Raw genomic sequence first — 21092 nt, 5'->3', positions numbered from 1 at the left:
CCAAAGCCAGTGGTGGATGCTGCCTGGCTTTTGGCTAAGTGTGACCGGCCAGTGAGGCTCCGACCTGGGGAGAAAGGATGTGGCCATTCCTGTAAGCCGCCTGTGACACCCCACACAGAGGTAGTGGGAGTGGGGTTCAGCTGGAACTTGTCCAGATGCAAATGCCTTCCAAGATGTGACTCAGCTCTGAGGTTTTCCTCCCTTCCTCACCAGCAAATGTGACTCCCAAAGAGCTTCAGGGCTGCTGGAATGGAGGACTGTGCCAGCAGCAGGACAAGGGGTCACTCCTGCCCCCTCTCCTCAGCCATCCTCCATCTCCCAGACTTCTTCAGCCCCAACCGTTCATTTTACTCCCTCTGCAAAGCTACATGGAGATGGGGAGGGCTGCCAGCATCTGCCGACCAGGGCTGGAGGGGGAACAGGAACCCTGAGGGGAAAAACATTCCGAGAAACTCCCTTTCCCCATAGCCATGCTTCTATGGGGGCTGCCAGCATGGAGTGGACTGGTTTGTGCTGGCAGAACACACTTAGTGGGGAGCTGTGTGGAGTATGTGCTGCTTTCAGCTTCTCTTCAGGGGCAGAAGGAGTCATTCTAGAGGGGTAAATGGCCTTGTCTGGTGGTCACACCAGCCAAACTCCTATGTATGTCCTCTGTTCATTTCTATTATGAAATCTCACCCAATTTTTATCCAGGTGGCCAGAGGACAGGAGGTCTCAAAGGATGAAAAAACGTGACATGATAAAAATAGCCAGGCAGGTGGAAGGGGAGCCCAAGTTCAGAGTGACACAGACTGAGCAAAACCCTGACTGCACACAGAAAGCCCTGGCAGGGAGAGAGGCAAAGTAGCAGGAAAATACCCATTTCTGATCAGGCCTTTGCAGGGGGAGGTTTCTTGCAGGACATCACCAATGGTTCTAACCACAGATAACCTCCTCTGCAGCCATGGAAATGCTCAGTGCAGGGCTTGGAGGGCAGGAGTTCATACCAGCATCCATAGGGCTGTGGGAGCCGAGGGCATCTGCAAGTACTGCAAGAACAGCCTGTCCCACAGGAGACTTTGGTGTGATGGAGGCTGCACCTGGGTTCCTCTGGGTTATCCATACCCAAACAGAGGGGCCAAGAGCAGGCTGAGCACCAGCCAAGCCACTTGTCCTGCCACCCCAGCTCTGTGGCCACTGGTGCAACTCCCGCAAACCTGATTTTGAGGAGCAGGTTCTGTGGACAAGCCAAAGCTGCTCACCTCTTTCAGCAGGGGCATCTCTGGCTTCATGTTGACATGATTTCACAGCTGAAAAAGTACCTGCTGAGCGCAAACCACTCCAAACCCACCAAATCCCTCATCCAGAGGGCTGAAAGAGGTGGTTTCCCCCATGCACAACATATCTCAGTGGATGAACAGGGGCTTGCAGGTGGTTTGCTAGTTTAGAGGAGAGGGAAAAGGAAAGACACACAAAAGCCACTGAATTACACAAAGCTTGATGTTTGTAGGTTTAAGTATGGAGATGGACTGAGTCTCAGCTATAGCTGAAGTGTGGGATTAGCTCTGTATTAAACATCTGTGAGTCTAAATCTGCGAGAAGCTGCCTGGGGAGGTGGAGCAGGTGCTAGGTGGGCAGAAGGCTGGATCTGGGCACTCCTGTGGGCTTCTCTAGTGTCTGCTACAGGGCTGAGCAGCCACTGTCACCTCCCAGCACCTCCAGCTGCAGCCTTCCTTCTGTGCACAGCCTGGACCTGCATCATAGAGCAGCCTCCCAGGAAGGGACCGAGTCTCCCAGTAGGAGACTGCATCTCAGATAGCAGTAGAGTTGGGGAAGGACTGTCCTACTCCAGCTTCAGAGGCTGTGGCTGGCACTGGGTCGGTCTCGCAGGCTGCACCTGTTTCACTGGTCCCCTTTCCAGGGTTCTCTCTGGGGCACTGAGCAGCTGCAATAGACTTCATCCAAAACCCTGTGGTGCTGTGGGGTTCAGGCACTCAGAAAGCACATCAGCCCTTCCCTAAGGCCACTTGCTACTTTCAGCAGTAACACTGTGAGGTGTTTTAATTGCTGGCTTATTTCTGAGTCCTAAATCACACCCCGGTCCTGCCAGCTGGCTTTCTCTGCAGCCATGGGAGCTCAACGGTGAGGGGGTTTTTAACCATATTTCTTTGCATGGGCAGGAAAATGCACCTACTGTCTCTTCCTCTTCTGCCTTCCCAGAGCTAGAAGGTGGATTTTCTCCCTCCAGGATGAAGCCCCAGCCCTGTGGTGGGCTGTTCTCTCACCTCCTCTCCTACAGGACCCCCTCCAAGGGTGAACCCTCTGTACCTGCCCATGTTCCCAGCACAGCAAGGCTGCAGGAAGCTCCCACTTCCCCTGATAAATGCTGAGCTGCTGCACTTACGCAGGGAGCCAGGCAATGCTGCTCCTCCCTCACACCCACTGCCCTTGGCCAAAGGGAGTCCAGAGGAAATCTGGAGAAACGGGGACTAGGGGTGGTGTCAAGTCTCGGCTGTGCCAATGTCACGGGGAAGGGATGGGTCCCACATGTTGAACCCCGGCCTGCTTCTGCTTGCCCACCTCTGCTGAGCAGACCCACAAGAACTGGAAACTGGGTGGTCACCCCAATTCCAAGCACACTCCTCCTCCTCTTCCTCCCATAACTTGCATCACAGGAGCTGGCAAAGCTGTGCACCCCCTTTCTCCCACCTGTGCAGGGTCTGAACTGCTCTACTGTCTATGCCACTGGTGTCCGGCCTGCAAGGACTTCCCTGTTTGCCCCACCTGTGCCTCTCTTGACTGCTTCTCCTCCTGTTCTCCAGTAGTTTTCTCACTCAGGAGCTCACCAGACCCTTCCCAGCACGCAGATACATGCAGAGCATGTGGGGGACCCACATGCCAAGGAGAGTGGTGTGAAGAAGTGGCCAGGCCAGTCGTGGTACTGGGAAGGGGGAAAACCCTTTGGGAGGGCAAGCCTTGTCCTCAGGAAGGCATCAGGAGCAGGGACCAGGGGGATGTCCAAGGTCTGACCCCAGCAAGGAGGAGTAACACTGGCACTGGGGAACGGTTTGGCCAGACCCCACAGATGGGGACATCCGTGTTGTGGCCCTAATACTGCAGTGCTGCCCTGGAAGAGCTGAGCAGTCTGCAAGGGTGGAGTGGGAAGATACCCAGCCTTTCAGGGTGGCACTGGGAGCTGCCAAGCGGAGGGAGCTGGAGCTGTGGGGAGGGAGTGGTGGGTGCTCATAAGCTGTATCATGCTTGGGTGGGATTTGCAGTGGGCAGGAGGGAGGGCAGCCCAGACTTAAGAAATTTGAGATACTTCAGCTCTCTGATTCACATAGCAAAGTTCCTGTCCAGTCCCACCATGACAGAGCAAAGGGGCAGAGAGTGGCAGCCATGCAAAGGTGGGGTGAATAGCCAAGTCTGCACATGATGGCCTGAAAATATACCTTGAGGCCCTGAATTGCAGATGCCACCTCTTTTGGAAGCTTGTATGGATAAATCTGTGGCTCTAGCTTGGTCACCTCCAGCACAGGGCCTTCAAGGTGTTTCCCACCCCAGAAACACATGGCAGCTCCCAGAAGACAAAAGTGCTCTGTAAGTGTTACCTGAACCTGCAGGGCAGCTCTCAAGCCCAGGCAGGGCAGTGCAAGCAGCCAGGTGTGTGAGGCATCTCGCCACCACCCTATCAATTGATCTGCCAGAATATTCATGGATTTGATCACCGTGGCGCAGGAGGAGCAGCTCACCTCACCATCAGCTCAGTGCCACAGCCTGTGCTGGGTCCCCAGATTCTCATTTCTAAACTGCTTGGCAGAGGGGAACCCCAGGGGACCTGACATCATTTCAGTGCGAAAACAATGGCTGGGCATTCAGCAACACTGAGGGGGGAAGGATGGGAAGAGGACATTGGAGAACAGGACCTTATCAAAAAGGAGTCCCACTAGGCACATGCACTCACCCACCAAAGCTGGCAGTAGTTGGTGAGGGCCACCTGTCCAGCCATAATATCCCAGAGAGCATCATCTATCAATGTCCCTGGGGAGGGCAACCAGCTTCCCTGTGGTGCCAAGGGGCATGCCGCTGGATGGGATACTGGCTGGCACATCACCAGGCCCATGGCAGCACCTGCTGCTGGCAGAGCGCTGTGGGCTGAGGACAGACACTGCTCATCACAGGTGTCAGCCAAGTGTAGGTGACCCCAGCTCCAGCGCTGTCACTACTTGCAGAGGAGCTACCGTAAAGGAGGGTGCGACTGATTCCCAGGGGATTTTCACTCCCGCAAGGGGAGGCTGAGACAGCCAAGCAGCCACCCTTGAGCTTGTGCCAGGGAAGCAGCACCCAGCCACCCCCTCTGCTCGGCTGGGGAGGAAAATCTCCCTAACCTAGGAGAGTCACAGAGTGTTGGGCACAAGCACAGGGCACTCCTAGCCACGCTGCAGCTTCCCGGGAAAGCATCCCCTCTGGCATCCACCCCTTCCCGGGAAGCAGAGGCTGCTGGGGGCCGTGGCCCTGGCACGGGGATGCCGGTTGCTCCCTCCCACGGCTTCCCCTTTTCTCAGAAAGCCTGGAAACCAAAGGTGAAAGAAGTGGGTGGAAACTCTGCACGCTGCCGTCCAGGAAGAGAAGTGAGTAAGTCCGCTGCAATATTTAACAGTGCCTGCGGCCCCGCCACCCGCAGACCCGCCTCGACGGGAGCCGGAGCTGTGGGGTGAGTGCCGGGGACAGCAGGACGGTCTGCGCCGGAGTGGGGGGACTGGTGTTGTTGGCATGGGGCGATTTCTCGGTCGCTGCTCTCCCCGAGGAGCCACAGCTGCAGAGGGCGACAGGGAGGGCGCGGTGACGTCTCACGGCCGATGGCAACGCAGTCGCTCCGGGCTGCGGGGAGCGGGAGGGGAGGCGCAGACACCGCGTATGCTGCAAGAGCAGCTTCACTTTTACCCCTGGCTTTCTTGGCAATCTGCAAAACCGGACTCGTGCGTCTCGTATTTTAAAGGGTGGGGGGCGGGAGGCATGGAACAGTTCAGCAAACTTCCCGGGAAGACAAAGCGAAACCCTCTGGAATACTGCTCCAGCCACCATGTCAGCGCAGTGCCGGCAGCACCCACAGGGCTCTGCTGCTTGGTCCCAGGCACGTCCTGGCTAATCAGTAACTCCCGGGCTAATAAGCTGCAAGTGCCAAAAGAAGGTCACTGCTGCTTTTTTAAGACATTAAGCAATAAATCATTAACCGCTGAGCGGTGGCGCTGCCTGGGAGTCACGTCTCCTCTGGAGCAGCCGCTTGTGCTTTGTCTCACACAGAAGTGAGGGACAGGAGAGCCCTCCAGCCTGCCCCGTGTCCCCCACGGGAGGGAGGGAGGGAGGGTGAAAGCTGGAAAGGGCGCAGTGCCACGGGCAGCTCAGGGCTGAACTGGTGCGGTGCAGCTCTCCAGTGGCAGGATTGGTCATATGAGAGCTTCTGCTTCTCTCTGTCCTCCCATCACCTCCGACGTGGCTTGGCATGGGGAAATCTGCTTGTGTGGCCATCGCTGCTGTGTTCCACACAGAAAATCCCACAGCAGCAGTGTTCAGCTGGGCACCTGCTTGCCTCGGGTGTCTCTTGGCTCACCAATATTTCTGGGCTGAGTTCAGGAGCCTTGAGGAGCTCTCAACCTTTTGACTCCTGCACTGGAGCCAGACTTTTCCTCAGTACCTCTTCCTGAACACTTCTGTCAGTTTCAGCAAACCATCATCCAGCTGCTGGGGTCAAATCCAGGTTCTTAAATCCAGACCACAGCCCACAACAGGAGGCACCAGAAGGGGATGTGCACCAAACCCAGCATGGTGACCCCAACACACATCAAGCCAGGCAGAGAGGATGACTTAAGCAATGCAGGGTACCAAGAGCTCCTGTCCCTGAGTCAGGGGAGGCAGGTTGTAGTGAGGCTGTGAGACCCCCTCTGGAGAGCCAGCAGCTGGTGCAATCCTCCCCAGTGCTGAGCCTGTTCCCTGAGGCATTGGGTTCTGCATGTGCTGGTCACCCCATGGTTCAGTGCTACAGCCTAACCCTGGCACAGCCTCAGGAAAACACAGGGTCAAGCCAGAGTAGGGCACCTTCACACCTGGTGTTACCTGCCACTCCACTCGAGTGCAGATCCCCTGGGTTAAGGGATAATCCCAAATCCAGCCCTGGCTCTGCCTGGGTGAAGGAATGTGAGGCAAAGCTGGAGATGGGAATGCAAAGGAGCAAAGACCAGGGGTGCTGTGAATGCCATGTCATGGGGACATTGCTTGCAGAAATAGCTAAGGGTGAAAACAAAGAGTTGGAGCTTGTTTGAGTTGGCATTTCAACTCCTTCTTTCCCAGCTTGTCCCTCATAAGCTTCCCATTGCACCTGGATCAAACTGTTCCTGCTGCCTTTTGGCGATGGGGTACCCCAGCCACAGCACCCACAGGTAGGACACTGAAAGTAGTTTGCCCCCATCTCAGGGAGGGCAGGGTCACAAGGTACAGTGAGATTCATACCAGAGAGCTTCTGAGCTGTCCCACACAGCACCCACACCACCTCCCTGAGGCCTTGGAGTAAGGGAATGGGACAATTTCAGAAGCACCATCACAGAGGGCTTGTCGGGTTGACACCCCTCCTTCTCACCCTCCTGTCTGCTTGAAGCCCTTCCCCTTTCTTTGCAAATCAGCCCATGGAGGAAGATGGAGTGGAAGGATTTTCTCTAGCCTGCAGAGCTCCTGAAAGCAGTGGTTGCTCAGAGTGGCAGAGGGTTGAAGGCAGGCGGCTGGCACTTTGAACAGCACCATCCTTCAATTATGTGGGTAAATGCCTCAGATGGGAGTTTCACAACTTAAAAAATGAAACACAAAGGCTTTCTATGTGATCAAACAGCCAGGAACTGCAGGTGACCACCACATGACATGAGGTGGCTGAGGCGCATCCCCAAATCATCCCAACCCTACCAGACATTTCAGGCTGGCAAGTCTGCTCCCACCTGGCTGTAGTATCTCTGGTAGGCTGCTTTCCTGCCTGCTTTCTTGCACAGGTGCCTGACTGCAGAGCAGGGGGAGGAAAATCACCTCATTATTCTGAGTTTGAGAAGCTCAGAGCTATTGGAAACTCCCTGCCTTGCCACAGTGGTCTGAAAAACAGCACAGTGCACAGCTGGGTCCCTGAGCCACCTGTTTGACTCTGATCACCTGCTGCAGGGTGGGAGGACCCTGATGTAAGCTCTGCTTTACCCCATCTCCCTCCACTGCTGCCGCTCCAGGTTGCCCTGCAGTTCTGCTGCATGTGGTCCCTGGATGTGCCAGGGCTGGCACCCTCAGCCTGGAACAACACAGCTTTTGCAGCAGGGTTTAGTCCTTTGGGACAGTCATCAAGATGGTCAGTTCATGCTGCCCTGAGTAAACTCTAAATTCCCCATAGATGGATTAAAATAGAGCCCCAGGCCAGTTGTTGAGCAATCATGGAGTTCACTCCTCCTGTACAACTGTTGCTCAGTTCCTCCACCATTGAAATCTTTGCCCGTGCTCCAAAGTAGTGTGTGTCATTTCCTCTCTCTTCTGCTGACCCATCAGACCCGAGGGCTCCCCTCCTGCACTGCTGGCATACAGGCAAAGGGCTGCAATCCTCTCCAAGTGGTTACTCTTGCCCAAGCCACTGTTACCACAACAGTGCCAAACCATTGCCAAGCCAAAAAAAGCCTTTCAGCCATCAGCTTGGTTTCAGGGTTTGAAAATGAACATCTGCTGAAGGTCGAGTCTGCCCAAATCTGCTGGCAGCATCAGCACCTCTGCAGCTGCTCATGGTGGTCCTCATGTGCCCCTGGAACCTGCCTCTCCATGCACATGAGCTTTGCAGCCCAAACCAGTGGCTGGAGGCAGTGAAAGGCAAAGGGCACGTGCATAGTTGTGGGATGCACCAGCACGTCCCAGCTTGACCCAGGCTGAGACTGATCCCTCCCTGAATCTGGTCTCAGCTGCTTGAGAAAGGTCTTTCACTCTTCATTTTGAGCCACAGAATTACCCTGTGTCCCTTCCCAGTCCCAAAGCCCCTGCACCTCATGGTCCACCCATGGTGCCACCTGCTGCACAAACCGTTCCCATCAGCTGGAAGCTCAAGGGGTTCCTGGTTTTGGTATGAATGGAGCAGAGTCAGTGCCTGGAATTGCTGAGCTGCTCCTGCAGTGCTGAGCCACAGCTGTGCCCCTTTCTCAGACACACACACACACAGGAAGAGCAGTTTAGACTGAGGGATGCGCAAGGCCTGCACACAGAGCAAATACGTAGCTGGGATTCCCAACACACCTGCCAATACCAGACCCAAATGGCAGAAATAATCTTTCTCTCACATCTGTAGCAGGTTTACAGAACTTAGGGCTGACCTGAAGCTTTGCAGTGACTCCAAATGACAGTATGATATGTGGAAGCAGTGGAAAAACCCAGCAGCCAACTTGAGAAAAGTTTCCAAAGAACGCTGTGTCTGCACCATTTCTGGGGTGAGAGGTGCCAGAGTCTTCTCCTTGCAGCAGCTCCCAGTTGCAAAAATCTGTGTCAGCTCAGTGCCTGCACTATGTCAGAGACATGATGAGTTCTTTGCTATTTTTTCCCCCCTTGCAGATGGAAACACAGCCGGCTGGAGCCAGGGGAAGCTGACTTGCACTGGCTACTTGGCTCTGAGAACTGAATTCCATAGGCGTTAAAGCCTCCAAAAATGCCCTATGGATTCAGTTCTGCAGCTGGGCAGCAAATCAGCCTCAAACCTTCAGGAAGAGAATGCAACTGTGAGCTGTTCCTACAAGGAATATGCAAATCTTTGCTGCTGCACAGAAACCAGATTAGGGATGGAGGTGAGTTATGGCCACCACAGGAAAACCTGCTATCAGAGAGTTGCTGGAGGTGGTGGCTGTTTGTCACAGGTTTTTCCTCAGGGGAAAAAACACCCAACTATAGAATGTTTTCTCCCCTCTGGAAGTGAAATGGCACTTGAGAAAATAAATAAATTGCTACCTCCTGATGAACTGCATGCAATTGTGAGCCTCTGCTAAAAATACTCATTGTCAGAACAACAGCCTGGGTGTGCCGGGCAATCTCCTGTTCAGAGTCCAGGCAGCAAAACCAAACAAAACCTTGGAGAAGATAAACAGGACAGGATGAGTAAAGTTAAGGGTCGTGCCCTCTCTCTCTCTCCTCATGAGCTCTGCAAATGTCCCCAGCAGGAATGGGTATTTGGAGAGGTATTTTTCGTGGCAACAGGCTCTCTTTTCATCCATCCATCATATACCTCTGGCTTATATACTTATATAGCATATACCACTGGCTGCACCCCTTGAGTTTTGGGGACATTTCCACTTTAACATGGTATTACGCTGCCACCAGGAATTTATTGTCTGGAGGAGTGGCATTTAGGATAAACTATTGTGCAAGTCTGGTAATTTATGGTAGCATCTCAGCATCACCATAGGACAAACTCCATGTTCCTTCTTACCTTGCCCAGAAGATTTGCACCTCCTCCAACATTTCACCTGAAGCAGCCCCTTCCCATGGCAGGCAGCATTCAGCTTCAACAGCCCAGCCGTGTCCCACACCAGCTCTGGAGATGGGGAAGAAACTCCTTCCAGCACCCACTGGAGGGTTGCACAACCCACGTAGGGATCCAACGCACAAACTTTGGGTTCACTGCCCACAGGAGCCACTGCTGCTGGAAGGACAGGGAGTGCAACATGCAGTGCTGCAGCAGTTTTTCTGTTTCGGCCCTCTTGCAGCTTTGTCTGGCACCAGAGTTAACCCATTTCCAAGAAGGTTATTGGGGAAGGGGAAATCCAGACAGTTGCTGAGATATTTTGACAATTGGTTAAACAAAACCTGTTGCGCTAAGAAAAAAAATCCACTTGCTTTCACTTCATAGCAATTCAGAGCCACCAAAGGCCTCTAAGTTCACCCTCACAGGCTCTCTCCTTTGCTATGCAGATGGGGAATACCCAGTTCCCTCCTGCATTAGGAAGGCCTTTCTCCATGTGGCAGGTCAGGGGGAGGCTACAAGTGGGGACAGAAAAGGTCCTGTATTTCTCCTGTATGCTCATAAAGTCCTTGCTGGTTCCCAAGTAGGAAGCTGGCAAACAACAAACTGGGTTAAGGCAGGGTAGTGCCAAGCAGGACAAGCTGAATAAGCCACCATGGCAGGGCACAAGCCATGGCAGAGGTCATCCCTAACTTTGCAAAGAGGTGTCAGATCTGATTGCAAGTTGTTCACAGGAGAGACTGCTGTCACATAGCTAAGAACCAGAAATATAAGCATCTGCATTTGGGCTTTTTATTGTTTATAGTAATATAAAAGGTACAGAAGTTTGCAAGCAAGTCAGACCCAGCCCCTAACAGCCCTCTAGGCTTCCTGCACAACTCTTCCACCACAACCACAAAGCTGTGGAAGTGTTCCAGTAACCTCGTTGGAGAGCCAGTACCTCAAACCAGAGCTGAGTCAGACCCAGAGCAGGGCCTCAAGCAATTTTAACAAGGACACGTGGCCAGGAGTACTGAGAACCGAGTACCCAAGTGTAAGAGGATGGGGACACCAGGATCTTCTGCCAGTGTGTAGGGAAGTGCTGCATACAGGCATCACAGGGTGATTAAGCACAACGGTACGGTCATCAACAGCAGTGACAAGATATGCAGACAATTGCTCTTTAGAGTGTTCAAGAACCCTTCTGTCCTCTGAGACCTGCACTGCCCTCAGCCTGGAGGAAATCCTGCTTTGATCTCTCCAGGAAGGGAACCAGCTCACAGGCCTTTCCCTTGGACAAGGTAGGAAGAGGCTCATCTTCTCTAATCAAGGGCTGCTGTCTGGAAATCCCCCCACCAGATTGTGACCACTCAACCAACCCAGTGAAAATCAAATGTTAACTTCAAAACCAGAACCAACAGGCTGATCTGACAGTCAAGTGTCATGTGGCTTCTTCAGAGGATGGGCATTGTGTATCAGAGTAAAGCTGCCATCAGGTTGTGGAGGATGAGGAGCAGTTAAAAATCAACAGGAGTGGGGGCATCCATTGCTTGTGCTACTTGGCAGCTGCACCAAGAACAGCTGCCAGCTGGCTCCCACGAGGGCACTGGAGCACCTGTCCATTAGGGGACTGGCTACATCAACGTCTCAGTTTCTTTTTCTTCTTACGGTTCCGGTCTTCACTGCTGTCATCTGCCTCACTGGCACTAGGGGTCACAGCCTGCTGGATGACTTTTTTTTCCACTGCATATTCCTGCTCTTCTGTCTTGGGGTCTCCCTTGACCAAAAACTCTCCTTTCCGATAGGATATAGAGACATTTGTCCGTGGGTAGGTGCCATAAACCCTACGGAGATCATCCTTCACAAATTCTGGGAGGTCTTTCCTTGGCCCAAACACCTTTCCAAGCTTGCCCCAATGAAGCTCCCCTCTCATTGTGAAGCCTTCCGGCCACGTGTCTCGATGCTGATCTGACCTCTGGTAGGCAGCATAGGGATGGTAGTTTGCGTAGGGATTGTAGAGAGGGATGGGGACCATGGGAGGGAAGTGCCAGGTGTAGTACGGATGGATATAGGGATTGGATGCACTGTAGAGATGATGATACTCCACTTGACCACCTGCATAGTCAGAGTAGCTGTTCTGGTCTACCACAAAGGTGATGGGTCGACTGTAAAAGTTGGGCATGTGGATGGGAGGGAACATCATGGAGCTGGTCATGTCTTCTGCTCTCCCAGGCCGCAGTGGGGGGTAGGTGTAGGCAGAAGGTGGGATCATGGCTGGGTAATATTCCCTTGGCACAAAGCTGGACTGGAACATCGTACAGGAGCCTGGGGTTTTACACAGGGGGCACTTCTCCAGAGAAGGTGCTGAATCTCAAAAGCTGTGAGGACAGGAGGGGAAAAGACACAATTTATATTGGTTATATATATATTCCAGAACCAGGCTGAATAAGGAGATATGCCTAGCACTGTAAGCATACAAACTAATTAATAATTAATAAAAGGAGTTCCTTGCAGCTTGCAGGGGCAGTAACCTGCCAAGAAAAAGTAGAGCTACATTGCCAGTGACTGCCTGCTAGTTGCTCAGCAAGACTTGTCATTTAACCCACCCATCTCAGAATTACAGGGATGGGAATGAGCTGACATGAAAACCACTGAGGGCAAAAGACACCACCTCATATCCTCATGACTTGTCTGTGCACTGCTGGGAGGCAGCAGTACAGACTGCAAGAAGCTGGAGGCTCTTGAGCAGGCATGAAAATGGGGAAGGCAAACACAAGAACAAACACAAAGCAAGCAGGCAAAGAAAGAAAAGAGGCAACAGCCCAGCCCTGCTGCAGTCATTTCAGCTGCCATCCTGCCTAGACAAGGAAGTCTTAAACAAATAAAAAGATCTTCAACTATCCTTGGCTCTCTCCCCATCCTCCTCAAGCCCTGCTTCTGCTCTGATAAGCAAAAGTTATACCTACTGTTTGTTTCTAGAGCAAAATCCAACACATCTACATTTCTTCTGATGAGTTCTCATGTATAGGCATATCCTTTTTGGTCTCACTAGTTATCATTCACATTTAAGTGTGCATTTACCTTGAGCAACTCTGACCTACAGCTGAATTTGTTCCTAGCCTGCCCTTGCCAGATATCCAAGCACTCCCCAGGGCATTAAGCAATGTCCTCCCATGACTCACTATCCTCTCCCTGAGGGCAGGAAGGGAAGCTGTATATAGCATGGGTTTGTTTGTTGGTTTTGGGGTTTTTTTTAAGTTTGCTGACAGAGACAGGAAAACACCATGCACAGAACCAAAGGCAAGTCAGGTAATTTTTTTTTTTGCCAAATGGAGCTCAGATCCTGTAAACTGTTTTTGAATCAGCCTTGACTAGAACTGCCTCTCCCACAGGTGTTGACCAAGAAGGAGCGGTGAAACTCATCCCTCAGTTCCAGCGCTTTCTTCCAGCCTAACAAGAAGTTCGATCACCCCCTAAGAGCTGCCTGACACAAGCAATGCTGGTACTGCACAGTGGAAGGGGGTTTTTTTTCAGCCAGCACAAGTTGCTCCTGTCTGTAGAGGTTCATAATCTGCACTAGCTCAAGCCTGATTTTGCCATGGGTCCAGGGCTAGAAGTCTTCACCCCATAGAGGGAACAGCAGAATGGCACTAGAGTATTTAGTCAAGACTAGGCAGCAACCTTAAACAAGGCTTGCAGCCCAGAAGCCAAAGCCTGTCATAACCATCACCCCCTCAGAGAGGAGGAAATTAAACAACCAAACAAAAGAGTTCACAAACTACTTGCCTAACTTGCTCAGAACTACCACAAAAATCCAAGGGAGTGTTGCATGTCAATGGCAGCATGATGTGGGTACACGGAATAAATGGTTTCTTCTTGAAAACCAGTCTCAGTGCCTCTTTTAAGAGTTCATCCCTGCATCGTTATTGCAATCCACAGAATCATTTCTGTGGAGTGTTTGTGTTTCAGAGCAAGTGCTCTGCAGACAGAGCATGCACCTATTGCATCCATCGTGTGAAACAAAGCAAGCCCAGCTTACCCCTCCTGCTGGATCAGTGTGCTGCTCCATCACAGTTTTTGACAGCCCTTGAGAAGCTGTTCTCATCTAGTTGATGACCAGCTCTTGTTCAAAAGCTGCTGTAGCATCCTGGATTTTGGCTGGCAGCATCACTGCTCCCAGGTCTTCCCACGGCTGCAAGGACGAGGGCTGACAGGCCATCTGAATCACTGGGGTTTTATCACAAGGCAGCCAGAACACAGCTATTAATTGCTTTGATTTTTGCACTGGAAAAAGGTAAGGGAAACAAGCTGGTGGCTCAGCCAAGCAGGATGACCCACAAGAGGAAGCAAACGGAAGATGTAAGAGGGAGGAACAGGATGAGGATTAAGCAGGGCTGGGAGCACTCCGGGCAGCATTGCCACATGTCCCACCACTGAAGTGAAGACATTTCCCTGGAAGCAGAACACCCGGGGGGACGACTTTGACAGCCCACTCAGTGCAGACAATATTTCACAGCTCCAGAGGAAGTTTGCAAACCTGTCAGGGCAAGCCTTGGCTGGGTGTCCAGGGTCAGGTGGGTGCCGCCTCTGCCGGGCTCCACTGCACAGCTGCCTGTCTCTGCCCTGTCCCTGCCTGCCCCAGCACAGAGCTCTCAGAATGCCCTCACACAGGCTTACCTGCACAAGCACTGGCACCACACCCCAGCTCCTGGTTTGCAGGGCACAGCACTGCTCTGAATCCTCAGATGTGTTGCAACAAGGTTTGTGGTATGCAGAAGGCACAATGCCCTTGCCCTACTCCTCCCGAGCTGCAACCTGGTGCTCCCAGGGGCTGACACCATGGTTTACCCCACCTTTACACAAGTGCCTGTTGTTCTATTGACCTTCAGACTGCTTCAGCTTTCAGAGACAGAATTTGGGAGACCACAGCTGGAGCAAAGTCCTGCAAAGTCTGCAGGGCTGAGTGTGACAAATTCACTTGTACAAGAGAAGAGGGCCTTTAGAGCACCACTACCAGCTTGTGTGATCCTGTCCCACACTCAGTGGGAAGTGAGAGCAGGCAGTGCTTCAGGGGAAATGGTTAGCCCGGAGGGTGATCTTTTGTCAGGCCTTCTGGTGGCTGAAAGGCATCAAAAGCCAGATGCTTACCAAAACAAAACCCAAACATCAACATTACCTAGTGGTACCACTTGAGGAGGGGTCCAATCTGCAAATTCTTTTCCCTTTTCTCTTCTCGAGGCACCCTAGAGCACCAGTACCTAGAGAGAGTCTACAAGAAAGCTGGAGAGGGACTTCTGACAAGGGCAAGCAGTGAGAGGACAGGGGGCAATAGCTTTAGCTGATAGAAAGTGGATTTAAATTGAATATTAGAAATAAATTCTTTATTGTAAGGGTGGTGAGGCACTGGCACAGGTTGTCCAGAGAAGCTGTCGATGCCCCGTCCTTGGAAGTGGTTCAGGCCAGACTGGATGGGGTTCTGAGCAACCTGGCCTAGCAAAAGATGTTCCTTCCCTAACCAGGGAGGTTAAAACTGTATGATCTTCAGGGTCCTTTCCAATCCAAACCATACTATGATTCAGCTGCTCCTACTTCCCTTGTTTCTCCATGTCAGCAGCCAGAGGCCAGCCTGGCCTTGGAAGTAAATACCTGACTGCTCCAACTCTTCAGGAGCAACTGAAGGACCAGAAAGAGAGAGGGGATCTTCGCTGATCTGTCTCTTTGAACTACCATCAAATTTCTTCCTTTGCTCCAATTTCAAGCTCTGCCATGCCTTGGGGAAAATTCACCACCTCTGTTGCATGGCACCTTCATGTCCTGAGCAGGAAAAGGGCAAAACAGCCCTTAAAGCCTGAGCTGAGTTCTGCTAAATGCCTCCCTGGTCCTGAGAGCCCCTGAGATCCATCAATATGTGCTAGCTTCTTGGTGCCACAGACTGAAAGCATGAATGGGCAGACACCAGGCTGTGCCTGGGAGCCAAGCCTCCCCAAGCCAGGGCACTGGGAGAAGTGGTTGGCAGCAGGGACCAACAAGGGACCAACCCCAGTAAGAAAGGCCACAGAATGAGACAAGGCAGCCTTTAACTTCCAGCAGTTTTGACCTTGCTGGAAAAGGGCTCAATCCCAGTTGGCTGGAGCTGAATGAGACAACAAGCATAAAAAAAAAAAGAGAGAGAGAGAAAACTCCAAAGTTGGTTACAGGCAACTGAAATGAGATAGTCATCTCTGCTTGGTGAGAACACGATATTGCAGACCATTCCCAGGCTTGCCAGAGCTGACTCCAGCAATTCCCTTATCCACTGCCCATCTGGCAGGGCCTTTCCTCTCTCACACATCTTGGTGCAGGTCAAGGAGACCTACACCACAGTTCCCAAAAAAGATCTGCCAAGCAAAGCATGCTTCTGTGTCAGCTGTCCCAGTCAGAGTTGCTATGGAGCAACCAAGCAATGTTTGCAATACAAAACCAGAGAGGACATTTGATAGCTCAAGTATAGAAAAGCTTTTGTTTCACTACTCTCTTACTCAGTTACTACAGGTGATGAATCCACCACTAGTTAATACAGAAGTGCCAAAGGCTGGTAGGGTTTTCCTGGTATCTGAAGCAGCAGAAATTACCTCACAGCAATAGGGAAGCACATAGTTTTTCTGAACATGTCTCAGGGCAGTAGAGCTTCACTGTCACCCAAGCTAGCTTTGAATTTGGGGAGCTTTCTGTTTAGGTATTTGTGAAGCACACAAAAACCCCTCAAACCCGAGCTGTGGAAAACAGCACAAAGTGTAAATATTCAAGTCCATGCCAGACTAATCTCTCTCCTAGAGAAGGTACAAAATGAGCCTGACTGGAGCATGGGCACAGAACAACATGCAAGGTGTGCCACAGTATCCAACATGTGAGACTTATACAAGCATCTCACATGTCTGGAGACAGGTGCCACCAAGACAAACAGTTCAAAGAATGTCACCAAGTTTTCTGTTCACCAGAAGCAGCAGCCAAACTTAGCAGGGTCCCCAGGTCAGGCTGGCAGCTGGAATGGGAGCAGATGCTTCCTCAGGGAGCACACTGAAAGTCAACACAACTGCAGAGACATTGGGCCCATGGGAGAGGACGTGGCAATCTAAGTTACTGTAACTCTCAACCGAGACTATTCTTGCCTCATTCCATTGTCCTGTGATCAGCTCCCAAATGAAGATCCCATTAACTTACCCTTTCCTTTCCACTGTTCCAGCACCCAAACTTTCAGACTATTCTTTGTAGCTTTCTTCCTGCCCTCTTCCTTCCCCCACTGTGCAAAAACCACAGACCTTTTGCCACTGTTCTGTAGCAACTCCCAAGGATACAGGGATGAATATTGTAAGAGCACGAATTTCCCCCCAGCCGAGGGGAAGAAGTCATGAGTTATTTCCAGTTAATCTCCCCATTTTGAGCAGAGTCTGCAAAATTGTTGCCATCTGACAAAGCTTTGGCAAAGGCCTCCCTTGAACTAAAAATTACAGAACTTCAAGGGCTGCTTAAAATGAGAGGTTAAAACTGAATGTTCTTATCAAGCTAAAGTTTGCTCTGGTGTCAGTGTCCCACATGCTTATCCAGCATCCTGGTAGCTGGAGACAGTGCAGGGAGAAGATCACAACAAGATAGTTCCTTATTTTTCCTTTTCACTTTGACCCCTTTATTGCCAGCATATGGTCATGCTTGGTTTGAAGTCTTTTTAATAAAAACTCACCCAGAAGACTCCCAAGTACTTCTTGGGAAGGTGGGATAGCAGCACAAAAAGACACACACCACCACACAATAGCTTTGATCCTCCACTACCAGTACTGATTCTTAGGATAGAGGCATTTGGCTGTCTTCCTAAAGTGGATATTTTCTCTTAACCAGACGTGCCTGGCAGCTACACAGGAATTCAAGGAAAGTGCAATAGCTCATTACAACAAGCTGGGTCTTCCCAGGCCTTAATTTTTATCTAGAGGAGCAGATTCCCATGCTGCTCCTGCCTAATAGGGGAAAAACTTGGATTTTGCACACACACACACACACACACACACACACACACACACACACATGCGCACTTCCACCCCACAAAAGTAAAAGAGCACCACACATTTTGCTGCACTCCCCAAGTGAAAAGTAAACCCATATTCCCAGCAAGGAGTGTTCAATACTTCCACAAGAGGTTACTACATCATGCGTAGAACAGCAAGGTGCCAGCAGGCAGCAGCGATTAACAGGAGTGCAAACCAGGGTTGCAGAGAACAGACTTCCCCTTTGCCAGGCAAAGCCCACCACGACCTGAGGGGAGTGCTGGCTTCTTGGAAGAGATGAGCTCTCACATTGTGGTGGGCTGAGATGAAGTGATGCCATTTCTGCCCCACTCCTGCTCACAAACTTCATCCCTGTGGCCTCTCCAGCAGCACAGAGCACAGCCTGGATGAGGGAAACAGCCTGCCAGCTCCCATCCTCAGGCAGCGCAGTTTAGGAGTTCTCCCCTTCAGACTTGAACCCTGAGTGCCACCGCAGTCACAGGTTTCTGCATGCAATTCATTTTCTACAAAGCCACAGTGCACATAACAATAACCTGTTTCCTGCAAGCAGAGCTGGCACTGCCTCCTGGGAGCTGTGCCGGTACTACACACCAGCATCTCTCCTTACGTTGATCCTCTGGGATATTTCAGGATGGAAGGTTTGGTGAGGCAGAACACACAGCTTCTGATTCTCAGAAAAAGGGTGAGACTATTTGCCATGCTCCCTCGTGATGTCTACTGGTAACATAGAGAGAAAGGTCACAGATACTGAAAGCACCTTGAACACAGCCTGTGAGAAGGAAAAGGGCTTTGTGGGCAAGAATAGGTACTTTGAATAAAAGCTTAACGACTCCTCAAAGAGCAGTAAAGCTTCAAGGTAGAAAGAGTTTGAGACAGATTAGAAGTAGGGACCAGTTGAAACAGGAGAAGCTGACCAATCCAGACAGTTTCGTATGTTTTTACTAAAGGTAAATACAAAGGTTATTTTGGTTGGATCAAAGAAAGTCAGGCAGCAGATGGATGGAGATGGCTGCATCCCCCTGCTCCCTCTGCCATCAGAAGGCCTTCAAGCAGCCTTGTCCATTCCCTGCACCACTGACCCAGTCTGAGGAACTCCCTCAGCAGTGCTGGGGCTCTGTCCCTGCTTCCTGTCACACGATGGGAGGGACCTTTCCATCAGGAAATTCTTACAGCTGCCCAAGCCACCTGAGAAGATAGCACAAGCACAGCTGATATCAGAACTCCATCAGCAATCCCTTCAGCTCAGCCAAGAGGGAGAATTTAACTTCTGAAGCCAGAAGACACCAGCCCCATCCTGCTGTTACCAGTGTACCATGAGAAGGGCTTCAGCTGGCACCAGTAACTGTGGAAATAGCAGCTACTGCATGTGACAGTCAGTCACCCCTTACACAGACCCTTTGAAGAAGGAGTAGTTTCGTTTCAGCTATTCAAAGCAACATTCCCAGAAAGCACTAAAGACTAATATGGATCTGGCATTTGTTTCTGAGGTTTGTGCAAAGGTCAGACTCTGTATGGGATCAAAACACCAGGAAAAGCCCCAGTCATCGCAGAGCAAGTCTTTACTTGACTCCAATGATCTGCAAACCACCCCCCTGCATAACTATGCTCTAATAGCAGTCAAAAGTGCTGGTGACCAAGAGGTTTGGAGCAGCCACTTCTCCCACGCTGACTGCAGCTGCCGACTAACACAGCAGCTCTGGAACAGCTGCAATGCCAAGAACAAAAGATGATGAGTGTTACCACAGTGTGCCTGCAGCAGCAGGCAAGGCTCTGGAAACTACCCCTGCCTGCTGCCAAGGTGATCCCAACACTGTCACCCCTTTAGCCTCTCTCCTGCTGCACTAAAGTCTACATTTTGGACACACTCCAAGCTTTCTCCTTTTCTGACACAGCCTAACTTGGTTATTAAAGCTTCCACCACAACCAGTAACCACTGCAGGCACCCTTTGCATGAGAAGTCTTCCTCACCTGAGGTTCAAATCTGTGCTCCATGACTCAGGATCACAGTCAGCCCTACCAAAAGCTATAATCTTTTTCCTCATCTAAAAACTTTCCCAGACACAGCTCTGTATCTTGACATTGGTCTCCTTAATTGAGCATATTTTAATCTGCACTTCATACTGTTTAGTCCTAATGATCCCCTCCACATTCAAACACAGCCTGCACACAGACCTGCTCATCCTCCCACTCAAGAGTTCACCTGATATCCATCATCACCATCCACACTCTCTTCTTCAAAGAAAGGATCTCAATATCAGTTAGCTCAAACTTCCAAATTAGGAGATTGTGATCAAGCCACAGTTGTCACTTCTGCCCAGCTCTTCCCCTTCAGATTGCAGTCTTGAGACAACAGACTCAGGAGACTACCTTTTATCAATGAATCACACCAATAAGTCAACTAAATGATCAATAACCTCATTAACACATCACTAATATCTCATAATTATTTACATGACTTTCCACACAGCTATAAATCTACTAATCAAGTCTTATGAACCACACACGATGCTATTGAGTCACAGGTGTCACCCTTCCCTCCCCACACCACTTAGCCCTCTTTGCCATGCCCTCCTCCAACTCTTTCCTATATAGACCTGATGGAGAGTCCAGCAGGCTAGGCTGTTCAGGAAGCATCACTTCAGCATTCCAGTGTGCTCAGGTCCTCAGGCTTCACTATCATCCATAGATGTCTGCACTCCTGCAGTCAGCTGCTCCCCCCTTTGTCTCATTTTATACCTTATTCTCTTGTTTCAGGATCCACTTTTTCTGCCACACTCATGCCTCTCTTACTCCAGTCTCCTCCCAAATCAACAGCCCACCCCTAATTATGTCTTCCTCATTGGTCTTGGTTTTGCTAGTCCATAACTAAGTCTGAGACTTCCGATATTGTTACCTAGGCAATCTCAGCCTGGCATGGTATTACTGATATGGTGCTGGTGGCCTTGCAACGTTCTACCCTGCAAGAGCTGCTTCAGACACCCCTATGGTTATCTGGTTCCTCCTGGTTGTGTATTGTCTTTACACACCAGCCCTGATTCCCATGCCCAGCTCCAGTTACCTCCCAGCACTTCCTTATCTCATACACAGACAGTTTGCATAGCAGAGCAGCATGTTTTGCACTTTCACAGCATCCCACTCTCTCAGCTGCCTGATTACAAGTCTTTGTCCTTGAAGAGTTTCTTGTGAGAGTCTCCCCATGCCCTGCAAAGGCCTTAGTTGGTTACACAGCCTGGCTCTCCCGAGGGACTTTGTGGCCACAGTGGGTTTCCTCTGTTGACACACGCCAATGTCACAGCAAAGCATTTGCATTTTAACTCATATTTTAATACACTTGACTCCCATTCCCACATGTCCTGCATTGAGGATGCATGTTTAGAAGTGGGGAGGGCACAATCTTATGCACTTGCATTAGATCTTGCCATGGGATCAACACCCCAAAACCAGGGACAGGGCAGGAAAGAGATTATCCAGACTTTGGGGTTGTATTACATACAACATACTCCTTCACTGTACAAAAATATCTTCTGTTACAGCAGCAATACACGCTGTATTTCTAGCATTAAGTTCAGACATCAGAGCTAGAATAA

At 50.9% G+C, this 21092-nt stretch overlaps 1 protein-coding gene and 1 long non-coding RNA gene across 2 annotated transcripts; one reads left to right on the top strand and one right to left on the bottom strand.

The window, feature by feature from the left end:
- The first annotated feature begins 4585 nt into the window (after positions 1 to 4585).
- Positions 4586 to 13346, top strand: LOC139675706 (uncharacterized). Its single transcript, XR_011698524.1, has 3 exons — positions 4586 to 4693; positions 8590 to 8819; positions 12862 to 13346. It is a non-coding gene; the product is annotated as an uncharacterized lncRNA (long non-coding RNA).
- C9H10orf95 (chromosome 9 C10orf95 homolog) lies at positions 10355 to 11729 on the bottom strand. The gene has a single exon (XM_071563695.1). The coding sequence runs from the start codon at positions 11682 to 11684 to the stop codon at positions 11109 to 11111; it is 576 nt and encodes a 191-aa protein (XP_071419796.1). The 5' UTR covers positions 11685 to 11729; the 3' UTR covers positions 10355 to 11108.
- Positions 13347 to 21092: the final 7746 nt, after the last annotated feature.

Source organism: Pithys albifrons, chromosome 9 (assembly GCF_047495875.1).
Source record: "Pithys albifrons albifrons isolate INPA30051 chromosome 9, PitAlb_v1, whole genome shotgun sequence".
NCBI lineage: Eukaryota > Metazoa > Chordata > Aves > Passeriformes > Thamnophilidae > Pithys > Pithys albifrons.
The sequence above is the reverse complement of the archived record's forward strand: the minus strand, read 5'-3'. Positions and strand labels throughout refer to the sequence as shown.